Raw genomic sequence first — 20,584 nt, forward strand, 5'->3', positions numbered from 1 at the left:
ACACTAAAATAACGTTTTTAAGGACATTTTCCTTAAATAACGTTATTTTGGTATTCATGAACAGACTTAACACAGGAGATATCACAGATATCTCCTTGCTAAGTTCCCCTGCGTTAATTTCCACACTCCCCATACATTAGTATGGGGAAGTGGAAATTATGGTATTCATCAAATTCCGAGAATTATCAATTTTCGGAATTTGATGCAGTTACTATTCGCCACTGTGAGGTGGCGAATAGCAGAATCCACTTACCTGTATCCGCGTGTGCAGGTCCCCCGACGAGTCCCTCCGGCGCTCTGCTCCGTCCTCAGGCTCCGTCCTGCTGGTCTGTCATGTGTGCTCCCCAGCAGAGCACAAGAAAGTTTAGAAAAAGAAAATTTTTTTATTTTTTTTTCTAATCTGTCATGTGGTCTGCTGGGAAACCACATGACAGACCAGCAGGACGGAGCCGGAGGCTGCTGCGCGGACAGGTAAGTCGGGGGCTGGGAAGGTGAGCGGAGGGGGGTACGAAACTTAACGCATCTGTAGGCAGTGCTACGCATGCGCTGGTTTTACAGATGTAACAGCGCATGCGCAGCACTGTTTCCAGATGCGATAAGGTAGTGTAGGCAGGGAAAAGTATCTATTTCCCGAAAAGCTGTCATCGCAAAAATGACAGCTTTTCGGAATAGATACTTATGGAGAGGTGGAATGATGAATTCCACCTATAATTAGCTAGAACTCCATGAGAGTTCTAAAGCTAATTATCTCCATTGAATTTTTACGTTTAATGAATAGGCCCCATAATCTGTAATCTCGCTCTCTTTACTGACATATATCCAACATTATACCTGCATGCAATGATTACTCCTATTCTGGAGAGAACAAATTCTGACCCAAACTCTCTCTTGGCTACTGTCCCATCTGTCAGCTTCCATGCCCCTCCAAGCTTCTCCAGATGTTCATCTATACTCATCTAAAGGTGGGTACACCCTAGACAATGTCTTAGTCTAGTGTGTACCGGCCTCGTTAGCGATGCGCCCCGGCATCGGCAAGTGCATACACACTCTCCGATGCCGCGTGCGACATCTGACGTTGCCCGTCGGACCTGCAGCCGGTCCAACGGGCGATGTCGCTGAGGATGCGCGGGAGCACGCACGATTTGGGCGTAGACACCCTTCCCTGCCTCACACAACGTTTTGGAGTCTCTTTAATCAGGCTTCGTTAACAATCCACTGAGACTGCACTGACCAAGGTGGTGAGTGACTTATAGCACTTTCAGACCAAAATCGCGGGTCTGAACCAGGTCAATGTAAACGGTTTCAAGCCATGTCACTGCAGCTCAGACCGCTCTACCACTGCACCTTGAACCAAAGTTATTCCCCGGTCAGCACCTGCGTCTTCCCTGTATGTCACTCACTCCCTTGAGGCGGGCCTCTGCGACCACAGCCAATCAGCAGTTTTTAATCATAACCTGAGTCCCCCTTTCAGACTGCAGCGTATCCGTACCTGTCCTGGGTATAACCCTGGTCTCAACCAGGGTCGAGATTCCGGGACACACAACCCAGGTCGACCCTTTCACACCAAACCAGGACCCGGGTTGCTCCGGCAATATCCTGGGTTAGAGGCTTGGTGTGAAAGGGGTAATATGTCCAAATCTAAAGGCCATTGCTCACTCCTAATTATGACAGAGTGGTTAGCATTACTACCTCACAGCAGTGAAGTCTTGGTATGCCAAAACCCTAACTGTGTGGAGTTTGTATGTTCTCCCTGTGTTTGTGTGCGTTTTCTAAAATATACTGGTAGATTAGTTAGTGTGTGTATGTGTGCCCATGTGATAGGGAAAAAAGTACTGGTACTGATGTAAATGTATTTTCTTGTAAGCGCTGTGGAATATCAAATCATATTATTTATTATTACCACTACAACATTATAAAATACATAAGTGAATATGTGTGCGCTATAGAAATAACTGTTAATAATTCATAATTCTCCTGGATCTCTCTGCTGCTTAAGACACTGCTAACCTCTGTCTTCTCCTACAAACACTACAATCCCTGGGTCTTCAAGACACTGGGCCTTGCAGTTGCTTATATGCACGCCATCGGCAGATTTTTGCGTACTGCGCATGCATCTCAGGCCCTGATTCAGAGCCGGACGCTCAGACAGAGCGCTCGCTCTGAATCAGGGCCGGTCTTTTTTTTTTTCAAAACGTCCTCCAGGCCGCCATCGGTCTTGCGACGAGACCCTTGTGGTAGGGTCTCATGGCCGCAAGCCCCAAGAGATTTCGGCTCTAACAGAGCCGAAATCTCTCCCACTGACATCACTCGTGATGTCAGTGGGGCCGCCCACAAACGGAGGCGTTCACATGGAAACGCCTCCGTTTGGGCAGCCACTCCCCCGGCCCGCCCACCAAAGGGGCGAGCTGTCACTCAACATCGACAGCACGCCCCCTTTGGAGCGAGACCCGGAGCGACGGTTTGGCCGTCGCTATCCGGGTCTGGCGCATGCGCACGATGGAGCCGGCTCCGTCGTGCGCATGCGCACTGGGCCACCATTGACCCGCTTGTGAGCGCATAGCGAGCGGGTCTGATTCAGGCCCTCAGTGCGCAAACAAGCAGCTGCGATCGACGCAGACCCATCACAGAGTGATTGACAGGAAGTGCCGTTTGGGGGGTGGTGACCGGGGGGGTGGTCGGCTGAACGCAGGCGTGCCAGTGCGTTTGAACGCTGTTGCATTGGTGTGCATAAATTATCCACTGCGATTCTATACGCAGCCTGAGGTCTCATAGCGTGCAGGACGTTTTGCAGTTTCTGAGCTGGGTCTGACATGCGCATGGCTCCGATGGTACTTGATTGTACCGATGTTTTCACTGTCTTGCTAACTATTACAGATGTGCGTGGAAAATAAAGTGGGCGTCCTTATGTAGTGCTGTGGCAGCATTGCGATCGCTATGGATTAGCATACTATCGCACTGAACTGCGTGCGTATGCTGTATTAGAGATCCATAGTGACTCGGGCCCACTGCCCTGTCCTGGTTCTCAGCCATACTTGCCGACTTTATTACTGTTTGTGCTGGCGCTTTACACATAAATGAACGTTATTTACTATAATTTATAGGGGATCATTATTGTACAGACTCGGCAATACTCAGCCTTCACTGTTATCTTGGGCACAGACATCATGTATGTCTTCAATAGCAATTCAAGGGAGATTAAAGTATTATTTTCTAACTTGCTAAATCATGTTAATACTACACATTGTTTCATTAGAACTATTCTTTGCTTTATAGTATTGTTGTTATCATATATAATTCTATGTATTATGTTTCTTTGGGTGAAAAACTTTCAAACTTTGCTTTGGCCAGCTCCCCTGGCACCTCTTGTTAACTTTTGCTATGGGAAGATTGTACTCAGGTCTTAAGCGCAGAGTTTGCTATTGGCTGGCCGGCTTCCACGTTTAGGACTGCACCCTGTCTGTGTGCACAGGAATCACTAAATAATTGTTCATTACTGTATAAAAACAAAGCATTCAAGGCCAGGCTTAGTCTCTTGGATGAGAGAATTGTTTGCACTACCTGAGTCACAGGGATTGGGTTCCAGGTGGGCAGAGAAGGCGGGGTGTCCAGGGCCTTTATATAAATATCACTCTCTCCTCTGGGTTTATCTTATCTGATCATCTCCAGCTAAATTCACCATGGCCGGGAAAAAGATTATCGTGGTCTTTGGAGCCACAGGTGAGTTGATTACTACTCTCACTGGAATATGTATCTTCCCCCCTGCATACATCTTCTTCTCACACTACTTACTGGGAGCTCTAGTCCTGTGTCCTTGCAAAATCTTTATATGATCAATTTTTTTCTTACTCATACTCCTTTTTTTTTTTTGTCTTGCATCACTTTAAGATGGGTAGGGAGAGTAAGAGCAGCTTGCAGTCTCATAGGTAACATGGTAATGCATTCAAATGCAAAGCTATATGAGCGGTGATATCATTGCGTGTTTGAAGGGATATTTTCAGAGATTCCATCTAGCTTCTTTTTAATTTACCCCTGTAGCTGTTTTTCATTGACTGCAAGCTGGATATGGGGTAGAAGATAATCCCTCACACCTGGGGAGATGTAGCAAACCTTCGAGAGAGACAGAGTGGAGAAGTTGCCCATAGCAACCAATCAGCTTCTAACTGCCATTTTATAGACGACTAGATAAATTATAACTAGAAGCTGGTTGCTATGGGCAACTGCTCCACTTTACCTTTATCGAAGGTTTGATACATCTCACCCACTGTATTTAAACAGGGCAATATTTCAGAATCTGTGTAAAACTGAGCACTGTGCTACATATAGTATATTGATTTACCCTTTAAAAGGTCACCTGTTGGATAACTATGGATGGTAAGGTCTAGGGAGGCTTTTTCACCCAATGCTTCCCAACTAGTATAACTGTAAAGGGGACCCGCCTGGTCTTCATGTCTGGAGAATATGGAATGCAATCTGCAGGTATAAGGTAGCGCCTGGCTGGATGACTACCATGGCTTGTCCAATCAGCTGACATCCATCTGACCACCTTACAGCACATAGCTTACACTCTAACGTCTCCCTAACATAGGGCACAGGGGAGAGGGCAGTGAGTACCTGCTGAACTGAGTGTGTCCCACATATGTGACCTCCTGCTAGTTGTGGGGGGGATTGGGTACAAATAAAGGTATATACAGTGCATCCGGAAAGTATTCACAGCGCTTCACTTTTTACACATTTTGTGATGTTACAGCCTTATTCCAAAATGGAATAAATTTATTTTTCTCCTCAAAATTCTACACACAATACCCCATAATGACAACGTGTAAGAAGTTTTTTAGAGATTTTTGCAAATTTAATTAAAAAAAATAAATCTAAGAAATCACATGTACATAAGTATTCACAGCCTTTGCTCAATATTTTGTTGATGCACCTTTGGCAGAAATTACAGCCTCAAGTATTTTTGAATATGATGCACCAGCTTGGCACACCTATCTTTGGACAGTTTCGCCCATTCCTCTTTGCAGCACCTCTCAAGCTCCATCAGGTTGGATGGGAAGCGTCGGTGCACAGCCATTTTCAGATCTCTCCAGAGATGTCTAATAGGATTCAAGTCTGGGCTCTGGCTGGGCCAATCAAGGACATTCACAGAGTTGCCCTGAAGCCACTCCTTTGATATCCTGGCTGTGTGCTTAGGATCGTTGTCCTGCTGAAAGATGAACCAGCGCCAGTCTGAACTCAAGAGCAGATTTTCATCGACTTCATGCTTGGTTTGTGCTCTGACATGCACTGTCAAGTGTGGGACCTTATATAGACAGGTGTATACCTTTCAACCACAGGTAGACTCCAATTAAGCTGTAGGAACATCTCAAGGATGATCAGTGGAAACAGGATGCACCTGAGCTCAATTTTGAGCTTCATAGCAAAGGCTGTGAATACTTATGTACATGTGATTTCTTAGTTTTTTTAATTTTACTAAATTTGCTAAAACCTAAAAAAAAAACATTTTACACATAGTCATTATGGGGTATTGTGTGTAGAATTTTGAGGACAAAAATTGATTTATTCCATTTTGGAATAAGGCTGCAACATAACAATATGTGGAAAAAGTGACGCGCTGTAAATACTTTCCGGATGCACTGTATTAGCTGAAGGACTTGCATCATTCTCTGTGTATTAATGCTAATATTATGTATACAGCATAGGATTTCTATTATGTGTATGATGTACAGATGCCTGCTGCAGCAGGGGGATGTATGATCATTTCCTCGAGGTCCATTCATACAGGGAAATATAACATTGAGTTTCTGGGAACAGACAGTAATTGTACTGTAAATCATAAGGTGCATTACTGTCACTATAATTTGTATTGTCAGAATATAAACACAGTGGTGTCGGACATAGTGGGGCAATTTTATGCGACTGTGCATTGGTCTAGTTTGCAAAACGCCCTGATTGCGTCTGTACAGAGTCGCAGCTGTAATTTCAGATACAAACAGGGAGAAATGTACATTGGAAATGTAGTGGCGTTCCTGGGAGGTGTCTTAGCGCACATTCGGAGATGGTCAGTCTCATGGGTATGTTACGATGGCACGCCCCAAGGTGGCGTCTAAGGACGTCCCAAACTGTATTACCGCATGTAAGTGATGCACATTTGGGCGCACGAATGTACACAAGGGAAATACTGTGTATCGGCATTTGCATAAAGCCGCAGACGGACAAACACCAATAGACGCAGCTGCAGGTGCTTCTGCGTCCATCCCTGGAATTAGGCCTATTGTACCTATGTTATGTAACCCAATCTGTATTATAGATGCCCGCTGAGCCATGGTGCCCTAGGTTCCCCTAATCCTGGCGCCAGCCCTGCCCCTCAGCCTGTGATTGGTTCTGTTCCCCTGCAAAGGCTGCGTCACACAGCGCTTCTATAGAAATCCGTGTACACAGTGAAAGCAAAGCAGCTCAGCAGATGTTATGTACTCTGTGACCTCCAATCTTTGCAGAGCCGGCCCTAGGCATAGGCATTCTAAGCAAATGCCTAGGGGGCGACTGGAATGCCTAGGGGCATTCCAGGGCTCTGCTGCTGCCCCCTCCGCGACGCTGCCCCCAGAGCTGGTTTACGGGGGGAACGCAGGGGGTAACTATCCCCATGCCCTCCTCTCTGATTGAGCCCCCTGCCACATATCGGATCACTATATTGATCCGATCTCCGGTGCTGCGCACGCGCACCTCGCTGCCGCTGACATCAGTGACAGCCGCCAGCGCCGCAGAGAAGTGCTGGGCAGCTGACCATGCAGTCTTTCTGCCAGAAAAGGTAAGACAGATAGTTTATTAATTTTTTTACTAATTAAATTTAAAGGCACTGGGGGTCTCATTCAGACCCGCTCGCGAGCGCTGTACGCTTGCAAGCGGGTCGATGTTACCCAAATGCACATGCGCACGACGGAGGCTGCTCCGTCGTGCGCATGCGCGAGACCCGGCGAGCGACGGGGAAGCCGTCGCTCGGGGTCTCGCACCAAAGGGGGCGTGCTGTCGATGGTGATTGACAGCACACCCCCTTTGGTGGGCGTGCCAGGGGCGTGGTTGCCCAGACGGAGGCGTTCCCATGGGAACGCCTACCGCCTGGGTCCGGCCCCACTGACATCACTAGTGATGTCAGTGGGAGTGTTTTTGGCTCTGATAGAGCCAAAAGCACTCCAGGCTTGCGGCAGACGAGACCCTACCACAAGGGTCTCGTCGCAAGCCCGATGGTTGCGATGGTCTTGACCATCGCGACCATCTTTTTGGCCGCTCGCATAAGCTGTGGGTGACCCACAGCTTATGCGAGCGGCCAGGAGGCCGTTCAAAAAAGAAAACAGCCCGGCCCTGATTCAGAGCGTCCGGCTCTGAATCAGGGCCTGGGTCCTATGTGAACTATATATATATATATATAGTATATATATATATGGTGTGTATGTATGTGTAATGTGTATAAAAGTATAAAATATATATGTGTGTATATGTATACTGTATATGTGTATGTGTGTGTGTGTATATATATATATATATATATATGTATATATATATATATATATATATATATATATATATATATGATCAGTATGATATGCCGGCGGCTGAATAGACCGAAGCCAGATCACTGAAGATACCGACAGGGGACGTAAGTAACCTAGCCCCCCCCTCCCCCCCTAACCCTCTCTTAGTGGTGCCTAACCCTAACATCCCCCCAGTGGACCCTAACCATAACCTCCCCCCAGGGGTGCCTAACCCTAACCCCCCTCCCCGTAGTCTAACCCTAATCCTCCACGGGGGGTGCCTATCCCTAATCTCTGCCCGGTAGTGCCTAAACCTAAACCCTCCCCACACCCCGGGGAAACTAACATACTTACGTGGGTGTGGACGTTCGGGAGTCTGGCGTTCGGGATGCCAGTATCCTGTTCTCCTTCAGGATATATCGGCATCAGCATTATGTCAGGCAGCGGGATTCCGGCGTCGGTATATGGACGGCCGGCGGCATCCCGCCTGACGGCAATATAACTACATCCGCGTATAAACACTTAGGGCTCGATACAATTAGGTGCGATGTGCCGTTACAATGGCACGGCACATCGCACCCTTCGCAGCCCGACTCGCCACTGATAGCGAGCACTTTCAGGCGAATCCGGGCGGCCGTCAAGCATGGCCACTGTCGCGATGACTCGCACACCCGGGTACATCGCATCTAATTGGATTGAGCCCTTAGTTTGCTGGTGGGATTATCTGCTAGGGGGCACCAGACAAAATTTTGCCTAGGGCACCAAATTGGCTAGGGCCGCCTCTGAATCTTTGCCTGGGGGATTGTAGCCAGCCGTACCCCTCAAACCCCCTCCAACATGCCAGAGTATGCGCCAAGTAAGTTTGCAAACATAGTTTTTGGCTCTTGATCATACTAGTAAAACATAGAACTAAAGTGGGATTAGTATTTCGGATTGGCTCTAGCATGCAGCTGGCATCTTCCCATGTCAGTATTGTGAGCGTAGGGCGAGGTCCCTGAGTAACCTGAATTCCTCCATAAGGCTTTGGCTTATTCCCAGTTTATGTTCTTCTCACACTGCTGTGACAATTCACCAAATAGATAGCAAGCTCTTGTGATCAGTGGGCCTGATTCAGCAGAGTACGCAGGGAAGCTTTCTACGTAGATTCCCCATGTTCCAGAATCGGCCCACGCGCCAGTCCCATACTGCGCATGTCCAGTGAGGGTCTGCGATATCGCTCCCAGGGCCTGATTCAGACCCGCTCGTAAGCGCTATGCGCTCGCGAGCGGGTCGATGTTTGGCCACTGCGCACCCCGGAGCCAGCTCCGATGTGCGCATGCGCGAGACCCAGCTAGCGACGGGCTCTCCGTCGCTCCGGGTCTCGCACCAAAAGGGGACGGCTGGCGATTTTGATCGACAGCTCGCACCATTTTGGAGGCGGGCAGGGGGGGTTGGCTGGCCAAACAGAGGCGTTCCCGACGTTAAGAGCCAGAGGGCCGCACCAAAAAAAAAGAAAAAACGCCCTGATTCAGCGTCCGGCTCTGAATCAGGCTCCCAGTTCGGCAGCAGGCTGTCAGTGATTGACAGTCTACTGCCATTTGGGAATGGGGAGGGGGGCGACAATGGCCTCTGTTTCCCAAAATGGAGGCGTGTCGCCGCTGCTGTGGAGGAGTGGCGAGGCCAGGATCTCTGTTGGCTGGCGGAGATTTTATGGCCTCTCTTTAGCACCTGCAGCGGCCGGCTTGCGTCACCCCACGGGTCACTCAGCCGGCCGATGGATACACAGGTGATGCGATGTTGCATTCTGAACGCAGCTGGGATCAGGAATGTGTGACGCCTCCGGCTGCATTGCCACATTACAGCTACCATGTTAGCAGCTGCGATAGCTAGTGCGTCCTCTGCTGGATCAGGCCCACTGTGTACAAGTCTGCAATGGATCAGAGCTGTATACTGCAGCGTTCTGTGCGCGTGCCTTTAGACGCAGAAATACCGCCGGGTGCAGATGTCAGAGCATGGGATCAAATATGAGCGATTAAGAGTCTGAATTCGCAATCATTCCAAGGACACACCCATGACACGCCCATAAGGCGTTCCATCTTCGTACATCTGTATAGCCGCCTCCCAGGCCCCACCCAGGAATGCCCAATACGTTTACAATACAATTCTGAGACCATGCGTCTTAATGGGTACTGCCGCTCTGCGCGCACCCACCGCGGGACACTTTTCTCTAACCCTATTCTTCACCCTAACCCTCCGCTTGGTGCCTAACTCTAACCCTCCCTCCTGGTGCCTAGCCCTAACCCTCCCTTTTGTACCTAATCCTCTGGTAAGTGCCTAACCCTCCCTCCTGGTGCCTAACCCTAACCCTCCCTTTTGTACCTAATCCTCTGGTAAGTGCCTAACCCTCCCTCCTGGTGCCTAACCCTAACCGTTGGGGTAAGTGCCTAACCCTCCGGTAAGTGCCTAACCTTAACAAAAATAAATAAATCATGTGTCAACCATTTTCATGTCGACATTTTTGACCCTGTTGACAATTTGTCCCTGTAGACCTATTGACTGTCTAACATCTGGTGTCTATCTAGACCAGTGGTCGGGAAATGAAATTCCTGGTGGTAATGGACGGACAGCCAGGCATGCATATAGGTATAATATAGAATGATTCATATGCATGCCCGGCTGTGCCGCAGGGAGGCTCTAAGCCGGACGTCCGCTGAGATGTTATTATCAGCGGGCACCCGGCTCCTTCCCTGCAGCAGGGCCGAAACTAGGATTTTTGTCACCAGGGGCAAGACAGTAATTTGGCGCCCCCCATGTAATTCCCCCTGCAGTAGTGCCCATATTGTAATGCCCCCATAGTAATGCCCATATGTTAATACCCCCATAGTAATGTAGTAATGCCCCTGTAGTGCCCACCATACAGTAATGCCCCTGTAGTGCCCATGCTCCCATATTAATGCCCCTGTAGTGCCCATGCTTTCATAGTAATGCCCCTGTAGTGCCCATGCTCTCATAGTAATGCCCCTGTATTGCCCATGCCCCCATAGTAATATCCCTGTAGTGCCCTTACAGTAATGCCCCTGTAGTGCTCATGCCCTCACAGTAATGCCCCTGTGGTAATGCCCCTGTAGTGCCCATGCCCCAATAGTAATGCCCCTGTAGTGCTCATGCCCCATTATTAATGCCCCTTATTGCCTATGCCCCCATAGTAATGCCCCTGTGGTAATGCCCCTGCCCCCATAATAATGCCCCTGTAGTGCAGCTTATTAAAAAAAAAAAATACTTACCTTGAACCCCGCTCCTGCATCCAGCGTCGCGTCCGGTCCGCCGGCTGCTCCTTGGAACTATGGGGGAGATGTCATGACGTCTCCCCCATAGTGCCTGTGGGGAGAGCCGGAAGCTGGAGTTCGGGAGAGAACTCCAGCCTCCGGCTACACCGCGTCGCTGCAGAGAAGGAGCCGGGCGCCCGCTGGTAATAAATATTACCAGCGGACGTCCGGCTTGGAGCCTCTCTGCAGCGCCGGGCTGGAGGTCACTGGCACCAGGTACAGCGGCTCACCCGGTGCACGTGCACCTCCAGCCCCCCCCTAGTTGCGGCCCTGCCTGCAGCGCCGCGTTAGCCGGTGGCTGGAGTTCTCTTCTCAACTCCAGCTTCCGGCTCTCTCCATGCACAGTATGGGTGAGACGTCATGACGTCTCTCCCATAGTTCCGAGGAGCAGCCGGGCGGACAGGACGGCGGCGGATGCAGGAGCGGGGATTAAGGTATTTTTTTTTTGTACAAGCGGCACTACAGGGGCATTATATGGGGGCACTACTACAGGGGCATAACTATGGGGGCACTTCTACAGGGGCATTATATGGGGGCACTACTACAGGGGCATAACTATGGGGGCACTACTACAGGGGAATAACTATGGGGGCACTACAGGGGCATTATATGGGGGCACTACTACAGGGGCATTATATGGGGGTACTACTACAGGGGCATTATATGGGGGCACGACTACAGGGGCATTATATGGGGGCACTACTACACGGGCATAACTATGGGGGCACTACTACAGGGGCATTATATGGGGGCACTACTATATGATTTCCTTCCTTTCAAATCAAGGGGGTAACGTCGGCGTATCTAAATATATTTTGGGGTAAAAGGTAAAAAAGTTCCCTGACCCCTGACCTAGACATTGTCTACCTTTTTACTGTAGATCTTAAGACCGGACCCGACACTGCAGTGTACTACACAGTTCCACGGCCCGGGATGAGGAAGTTGTCGGCTTTTATAAGAAAACCTCTGCAGCTCTCATTCCTCTCCTCACTCGCATTTCCGTGTCTCCCATACTGATCCCGCTTTTATAATTTATATGGGATAATGTCCCGGCTGCTGTACATTATATGGGTTGCAGGAGCAGTAGAGGAGATTTGTGGTTATATACTGTATGTAACTCACAGGTGCAGGCGGATAGAAACTCTGAGGTAAATTGTAAAATAAAGGACAGTCGTGGTGTGTGACTCCTTATAATACACACGTTTCCCTTATACCCACTGCAGTGATGGGTGAGCTGTAGGGCTGCCTGATTTATGCACAGTCACTATACCTAGGCTACTGTCTCCCGCAGGAGCTCAGGGCGGATCAGTAGCCGATGCCCTACTACAAGATGGCTGCTTTGCGGTCAGGGCGGTGACTCGGGACACCAGCAAACCAGCAGCTGTGAAGCTGAAAAAGGCCGGAGCGGAGGTCGTGTGCGCGGATATGGACAAGGAAGAGAGCCTGGTGGCCGCCCTGACCGGAGCTTATGGGACTTTCGTGGTCACCAATGCCTGGGGCCATCCCGATAAGAACAAGGAATGCACCCAGGTAAAGACTACAGTCAATGCTGTGGTGTCATGCATAATAGCCGTAAAAAAATAAAATAATTAAATGTACATTAATGAATGGAAGCTGCTTTGTTGCTTTCTCTGCAGGTGTCGAATAAGATGTAATCTATAGCAGTGATTCTCAACCTCAACTCACAAGTTTTCCCAACAGGTCATGTTTTCAGGATTTCTATCTGTGGAAGCAGGTGGAATATAATTGCTGACCCAGCCAAATAGAATAACTCACCTGTGCATGAATTTAAAAAAAATCCACAAAGCATGACCTGTTGGTGGTACCCCTGATCTATAGGTATAGAACAGCTCCACTTTGTGGTCATATTGTCACAGCTCCACCTTGTGGTCATATTGTCACTACAAGACGGCTTGGGTCTAGTTTGAATGATGTCCAGCCATAACTCATGTGTTATAAAAGCAAATTTCCGGAACCTTATACTTTACCGCTTACAGGGCCTGATTCAGCATGGATCGCTATTGCGATAGCGTACGTAGACGGCCGATTGTTGCGTACTGCACATGCGTATCATCGCAGTGTGCGTGCGTGAGTTAGCATTGCGATCACTCACAGAGATACAGAGCCACCGCAGAGTGAGTGATGTCCGTGTTTGGGGATGGTGACAGGAGAGTGGTCGGCGAAACTCAGGCGTCTGCCCATTTGAACGCCGTTACTTGGGCGTGCATAAATTAGCTACTGGGCCGGCATACGCAGTTTGTGTACTTACTGCGTGCGACGAGGTTATCAATTTCTGAGTAAGGTCAGACCTGTTATAATTGGGCGCGAGGGGACGATGTTACTCGATGTTCCCGATGTGTACGCAGGACTGCGAGGTATTACGGCTGTGAGATAGCGGTAGTGGGTGTCTCAATGCTGGCTGTGCGATTGCAGTCATTAGCATATTATCGCAGCAGAACTGTGTGTGCGTAATCGCAGCCGCGATTGCAATAGCGATCCGTAATGACCCAGGCCCAGAATTCATGCGCGTTTGCGCCAGGCGGCTCCGGTATCTTACTCGGGACGCTGCACAGGATCCCACCATCCACTTATTTGTTTGTTTTCTGTTGACCAATGGATTATATGGCCAGACCTTCCCATGGCACTTCTATGTATGTGTGTGTGTATGTACCTCTAATTCCACTGTCTTAATGGTTTATTATTGAAATTTCAATGAATGTTATTTGTTCCTCCATCATTGAATATGCAATACCTCATTGTTTTATATTACAATTCTGTATGTAACGTTATGCCTCAATTAAAAAGAAAAAAAAAAGCAAATTTCCCCAAATTGTTATTCGGTATAAACCGAATCAGTATAATTAAGCACCGTTATGAAACGCAAAGGACTGGCCCACGGGTACTATAGCCAATAGCATCAAATGAGACATTTAATTTCCTAAACTAGAAGAATGATAAATATCAGTGGATTGGGTGCTGTAGGGTATGGCAGCATTTTGGTTTTGAAATTTGCCCCACTGTACCTACCCCCATTTATCATGCCCCCATGGCCTCCATCAGCTATGTTTGGGGTACGTGGTGAGTATATTGTCACCCAGATCCACTGCAGCTGATAAATCGGTATACAGCTGGGATGCCTGCCATTAACCATACGCCTGAAGACCGACGCCCGGCATACCGAACGAAGGTATGCTGGGCGTGGACAGCCATGGTGGGGGGGGTGTTAGGGCTCCCGGGGGGACTTAGGGTTAGGCACCCCCCCAGGAAGGTTAGGTTTAGGCTAAGGGAAGGGGAGGTTAGGATTAGGCACCCCCGGGGGGGGGGGGTTAGGTTTAGGCAGCAGGGAAGGGGGGTTAGGTTTAGGCACTTAGAGGGGGGTTAGGGTTAGGCACTTGGGGGGGGGGGAGGTTAGGGTTAGGCACCCCTAAGGGAGGGTTAGGGGGTAGAATTAGGTTAGCGATACTTACCTTAGGGACGATCGGGACCTTCACCCTTGCCGGGCTGCCGCTGTCGGGATTTGAACCACCGGTCATGCGGCGGTTCTAGAAGTTGGGAGGTACCATACCTACTACACCCATTCAAGTTGGGCTAGTTTTAGTCATCCTTGAACTGGGGTAATTCTAATACCCTGGTCACATTTAAAAAAAAAATAAAAAAAAATAAATAAATACTAAATAAAGAATATTAACTTTCAGTTAAATGGTTTCCTTCTACTACAAACTTTTACCCCAGGTCAAATATTAACTTACGATTATTCATAAACCAAAGTTAGGATCTAATTCATAACAAGTCCTCACATGACCGCTGATCATTCATCTGGGAACAGTGAGATCACTAGGGGGGTGCGGGCCACACCGGGTGATACCATTAGAGGGGGTGACACCAGAATAAGACAGCTGCTCAGCTATTTTGGTGTCACTCCCTCAGATGGTGTCACCAAGCATCGCTGCAGCGAGGTGATGGGTGACCCTCGCACACACTGTGCTCAGGGAGGCTGGGGGCTACCCAGCAGTTCCTGGATCGCTGGGCAAGTCCCAAGAGTGACGAGGACGGGAACGTGACATATGGTCACCCACCCAAAATGGGGTGACCCCCCAGGGGTGTGTGGCCTAATGACTGAGGTCATGCCCCCTTTCGAGCGTGCACTACTCCGGCGTGCACAGGGGATCAGTTAGTGCCGCACCCGGTGTCTAGGAACCCACGTATAGTTTATCATCGCTTGCATCAGTGGAAGCTGAAATAATATTTTTTTAATATGTCTTGGGGGTATATTTACTAATACCCCTTTTACACTGACATGAAAATCCCAGGTTGTTGCACATCAATTTTGTCACTGTAAACGGATTCACCCCCCGGGTCCAGTGACTGGGGAATCCAACTCAGGTAGCCTTCAGGGTGGGCCACGGGTCGTTCCCGTGTCACTCTGCAGTGTTAATGGTGTAATCCGGGTCACGATGCCGCATGCGACCTGATTGGCCGGCTTCAACTCCAAGCGTCCACTGCAGACCGTTGTGAACGGTGCAGGGTGGCGCCGCAGTGTAAAAAGGGTCTATGTTTCTGAGGTTAAATCAAACATTTACTAACAGACAATTTTTTATTAATTTTTTTTAGCATACCTCCCAACTTCTCTGATCCCGAAGTAAGGACCCTGCCTGATAGGGTATTTGGCCATGCCCCCCCCCCCCTCCCGTGAGGAGGCAACACCCTCTGATGATGCAATTTATGGGATGTGCCCGCAAGTCACACCTCCTTTTTACGTCATGCTGGGGGCGAAGCTGCTGGGCTCTCTCCAGCTCTCTCCCTGCACTAAATGGATGTCGCACGCATGCGTGCGGCATCCACTTAGCTTCACGGCACCGCTGCTCCCTGCTTAGAGCAGAACTGCGGCAGTGCCAGAGTGTCCCCAACCTCCCGCAGGACACTACGGCCTGCGGCTGAAAAACGGGACTGTCCCGTTGAAAACAGGACAGTAGGGAGGTATGGTATTAGTAAATGTGTGATTTAGCCGCAGAAACATAACATCGATTTTGATTGATTTTAAATTGATCAAAATCTATTACAATCGACGTTTAGTAAATACACTCCTTATTCTCTCATTAAAAAAAGGTATACCTCTATATTTTTGCTGTGCATGTACCCCTGAGGTTTTTTTAAGAGGTTATGTGGGCCTTTAATGCTATAAAGAGCCTCTGGCTGGGTCATATATTATAACAATAAAAAAAACACCCCATATCATATAAACGGAATCGGTATGAAATCCCGGCTGCCACATGGCCGGGAGTTCGATTCCTGGCAGCGGCAGCAAGACAAAACAGCAGAGCCCGGCAGTGGAAGCCCGACAGCGCTGGAAATCCCGATCGTCCTAAGTTAAGCATCAACTAATCTAACCTAACCCCCCTAACCCTAACCCTCCTTAGGGGTGCCTAACCCTAATCCCCCCTCTAAGTGCTTAACCCTAACCCCCTTCTTCCCCGCTACCTTAACCTAAGTCCCCCAGGGTGGTGCTAACCCTAAGTCCCCCCCCGGGGTGCTTAACCCTAACCCTCCCTCCCCCTAGCCTAACCCTCCCGGGTGGGTGCCTAACCCAAAGCCCCCCCCGGGTGCCCTAAATCTAACCCTCACGCGGCTGTCCGCTCGCGGCGCCCGGCATCCACTTGATCGGGATGCCGAGTGCCGGTCTCCCGGCGTCGGGGAAATGAGCGGCGTCTAGATATAGATGCCGGTCATTTATCCCACGGCGGGATAAAGCAGTCGGGAAGCCGGCTGCCGGGATTCCAGCAGCCGGCTTCCTGATTGTATACCATATAAACACATCACTAAACGGCACAGTAAAGTGTGTGTGTGTGAGTGTGTGTGCGCGCGCTGGGTGTGGGGGCAACATATAGACTAAAAGTTGCAAGATGGCGCAGTCACGCCAATATAGTGTTGGCTGAAGGTTGAAAAATCCCTTTTATTTACTACAGTTGTGTTTTACATGCTGGTGACTGGATGATCCAGATGACGAGTGTCCATATTGAAGTAGACCTTCTTGTGTTCCAGGGGAAGCTGGTGGCGGATCTGTGTAAGCGCCTGGGCCTGGAGCTCGTGGTCTACAGTGGATTGGAGAACGTGAAGAAGGCCACGGGGGGACACCTCCATGTTCCGCACTTTGACTGTAAAGGCGAGGTGGAGGAGTATTTCAGGCGCTTGGAGTGTCACATGACCAGCGTCAGGCTTTCCTTCTACTATGAGAACCTGCTGGACGAGTTCAAGCCGAAAAAATGCAAAGATGGGGAGACCTACACTCTATGTACGAGGGGGAGATGCTGTGTGTGTGTCCGGCAATCCTACGCGCCATGCAACTGGGGGATGTAATACATGGCCTATAACACATGCGGAAATGCTAGCTTCTGCATATTTAGGTTACCATTCATCATCAGGGGTCCCGTAGGACCATCTAATATTCAGCAAGCTCTGAAAACGTAAAGTTTTTGAAGTTTGCCTGTGAGAACAAACGCCATTCTTCAGATGTTGTTTGTTCTCGTAGCCCCGATCCTTTCTATGGGGGGAGAGTTCCGGGTATGTGAAGAGGGATCCCTCCGCCACCTACTCACTGCCTCCGTGGCGGCTATACACATGCGCAGAAGCTGGTGACAGGGACAGGTAAGTTAGAAGTAGCAATGTTACTGATCGCGGGGGCATCTGCTTTTCAGAGCAGCTGTCCCTGCGTTGGCGCAATGCCCCCAATGATGAATAGACCCCCTAGGAAAGAAGGCAAAAATTTCCCTTAGATTTATGTAAATTTAAAAAAAAAAAAAAAAAACAACAAACAACTTTTATCTCCAGTGAAGCACCAGGAGCCTGATCCAGAGATGTACGTAGGGCCGATATTTACGCAGTTGAGCGATTGTCATCTTCGCATGTTCCACGGTGGCTCTGCGTATGCGCCAAGGTACCTTAGCGATGTCGCTCGCAGTGAGGATTTCTGCACAAAGTAATTTACAATCAGGGACTGTTTGGGGGGAGGTTACAGGGAGTGGCTGCAAAAACGCAAGCGTGCCTCAACCATTTTTGGGGCGTGTCTCAGTATACTACTGCGATCCCGTAAGCAGAAAACATGGCGCCAGTGACCTCAGTTCTCACAGCCATTCTAGTCGATTATTGAAGGATCTGCGACGACCGACGCGTGTTTGTACGCACCTGCTTGGACCTGCTAGGCTGCCGAAGGGAGTCTCTATACATTCGGCAGGCGGCTACGGCATTAGCGTATTTTCGCACACCAGCTGCGTAAGGGATCACAGAATGGATACGATCAGATTAGCAAAAATCTCTGTAACAGGCCCCAAATCCTGCACAACTTGCAAATCAGGACAAGTGGTGCCCTTTCCAGTTACTTCAAGAGCAATATCCACAGCAGCACATAATGACTGCAACACACACAACTTATGTACAGTGAGAAGAAAACAGCTGCTCCAGAGGGTAAAATTATTTTATGATCAGATTTTAAACGACAATTTGCCTAAAAAATGGCTCATCAGAATTTTTACTTCTAAAAAAAAAAGTTTATCTGAAAAACTACTCAATTTTTTTTTTGCCACAAAAAAAACAACAACAAAAACTTAAAAACAACTTTTTTTACTCAATTTTTCTTGCACAATCCACAATAAAGTGTTGTAGGAGGGCAGATAATTACAGTAGAAATGTTTTTGGGAAAATAAAATAAAATGATTGGCTGCCTGAACGAGAGACTGGCACTCCATACTTACACTCAGTCACACATCGCCCTCTATAATGATCAGCCGGCAATCTGATCTCCGCATCTCACCGAGCCATAGACGCAAAACTTCTGACTTTTTGTCACGTTTCAGAAAGGACAATCGGCTTTGTATAGGTTCACCGTTAGGGTTACAGTAGCGCTGACTGTGATATAATTGAATCAAAACAGAAGATAGCACATTAAATAGATATAATGAACAATAATGAAGATGAATTCTACAAACAATATTAATAAAACTGTCCAAGAAAGTGACAAATCTTTCAGTAGTTACGTATACACAGAGAACGAAGAGGGAGATTTATCAAACCTTCTAAGGGAGAAGACCAGTAGAGCTATTGGCCATAGAGGCCAATCAGATTCAATCTATCATTTATCTAGTGCATTATGTAAAAGAATAGCTAGAATCTGATTGGTTGCCATGGGTAACACCTTCAAGGTTTGATACCTCTTTCCTATAATGGTTTTCAACACTGTAAACAAATGTAAACCTGTAAAAGTCAATATTCTTCCCAAGGCTTTGTGTTTGGTTATTATCTTGTGCAGACATTGTGTTATATGGCAGTGAACGTGTTAGTTATTGTTGCGAGTGATCCAAACTCCATATTACTCAATATCTTTGTGTGTTTTTGTCACTATGATTTCCAATATTTATACTGCACTCCTTTTAGATATGTTTTATTTGTTTTTGTGATTGTAATTCCATTTTGCTTGGCTTCGTGTGTGGCCAAGTCAGACTTTGATCCCGTAGCTCTCAATGGGATGACTGTTTGCATCAACCAGGCGCATTTAATGCGGATACACGCGCACATATATGTGCAGTAATACACATATATTGAAGCACACAACAGTGACACATGTAATAGACAGTATTGATGCCCCCTCACTCTCAAGATTAATTCATGACATACATGAGGCTAAACCGAGCAGCCTTTTAGGATAAAAACAAATATGACCGAAATTAATATTCCTAAAGTGATAGGACTTTATACATATTACACAATGCACAATTTCAGCAGATCCTGTGATCCCTATTTTCAAGGGAAGATCCCAAGTGCAGAATGTAGACATGCACCTATAGAGGAGTGAGGCGGAAAGTTAGATGAACTTCAGGAATAGTGCCAAGACAGGATAATACTTAGAATCTGTTAAACCAGTATTGTATGTTGTATAAAGGTTTCTCATTCGTTCATCATGTCTTGTTTAAAGGCCTGCCAGTGGGCGATGTACCCCTGGATGGAATATCTGTGGCAGATCTGGGCCCTGCCATTGTCACCATCTTAAAGTCTCCATCACACTACAAAGGGAAGAACATTGGGCTTAGCGCAGAGAAGCTGACGGCAGAACAATATGCAGCAATAATGTCCAAGGTCACCGGGAAGACCATCAAAGACGGCAAGGTGAGTGTCCTGTTGCGTTATCTATCCTAGTTGCTTGGTCTTGTGCTTGTTGCTTGGTCGTGTCCTCTGTTAAAGTCTCAGTTAAATAGATTTGGCCTAATAAACATTTATGGAGGCCATGAAGAGTTAGTTTGCAGTCTCTTTAAACTGCCCAATAATGATCAGCTGAAATTGTCCAGATCGTCATTGGATATGTTGGTAAATGCAGTTGGAAGATGACCACTGTGGGCCTGTGTATACATTTGTCTTCCACACAAGCTTCAAAGGAGCAGATCTTGTTCAACTTTCTTTGTGGCCAAATTGGATGATGATACAGAGGCCGAACATCAAGAAAAACTTTTTTTGTGCCGACATATATTATTTCTTAGTATCCTTCACAAGAGCAAACTAATTTATCCTCATATGGTTTTGTGTCTTCAGATCCATCCTGATGACTTTGAGAAATGCGATATCCCAGGAGCGAAGGAATTGGCCAATATGTTCCGATTCTACATGATGAAACCCGACCGGGACGTGGAGATCACCCACAAACTCAACCCCAAAGTCAAGAAGTTCCAGCAGTGGATGGAGGAGAACAAGGACAAATTTAAATGCCTGTGA

The 20,584-nt window shown here is 48.1% G+C and overlaps 1 protein-coding gene across 1 annotated transcript; it reads left to right on the forward strand.

The window, feature by feature from the left end:
• Positions 1-3,669: 3,669 nt before the first annotated feature.
• On the forward strand, positions 3,670-20,584 carry LOC148506393 (nmrA-like family domain-containing protein 1). The gene is made up of 5 exons (XM_088446862.1): positions 3,670-3,717; positions 12,123-12,361; positions 16,871-17,120; positions 19,794-19,984; positions 20,405-20,584. Exons 1-5 carry the CDS (start codon positions 3,678-3,680, stop codon positions 20,582-20,584), a joined length of 900 nt encoding a protein of 299 aa, XP_088302988.1. The 5' UTR covers positions 3,670-3,677.

The sequence above is a fragment of the Taudactylus pleione genome, unplaced genomic scaffold, assembly GCF_031769625.1.
Source record: "Taudactylus pleione unplaced genomic scaffold, aTauple2 ptg000407l, whole genome shotgun sequence".
In the NCBI taxonomy this organism is placed as follows: Eukaryota; Metazoa; Chordata; class Amphibia; order Anura; family Myobatrachidae; genus Taudactylus; species Taudactylus pleione.

Bases quoted from the DNA above. Each gene is read 5' to 3' on its own strand.
- LOC148506393 (XM_088446862.1), top strand. From the start codon at position 3,678: ATGGCCGGGAAAAAGATTATCGTGGTCTTTGGAGCCACAG. The intron at 3,718-12,122 runs GTGAGTTGATTA...TGTCTCCCGCAG, and splicing joins CGTGGTCTTTGGAGCCACAG to GAGCTCAGGGCGGATCAGTA. The intron at 17,121-19,793 runs GTACGAGGGGGA...TCTTGTTTAAAG, and splicing joins TGGGGAGACCTACACTCTAT to GCCTGCCAGTGGGCGATGTA.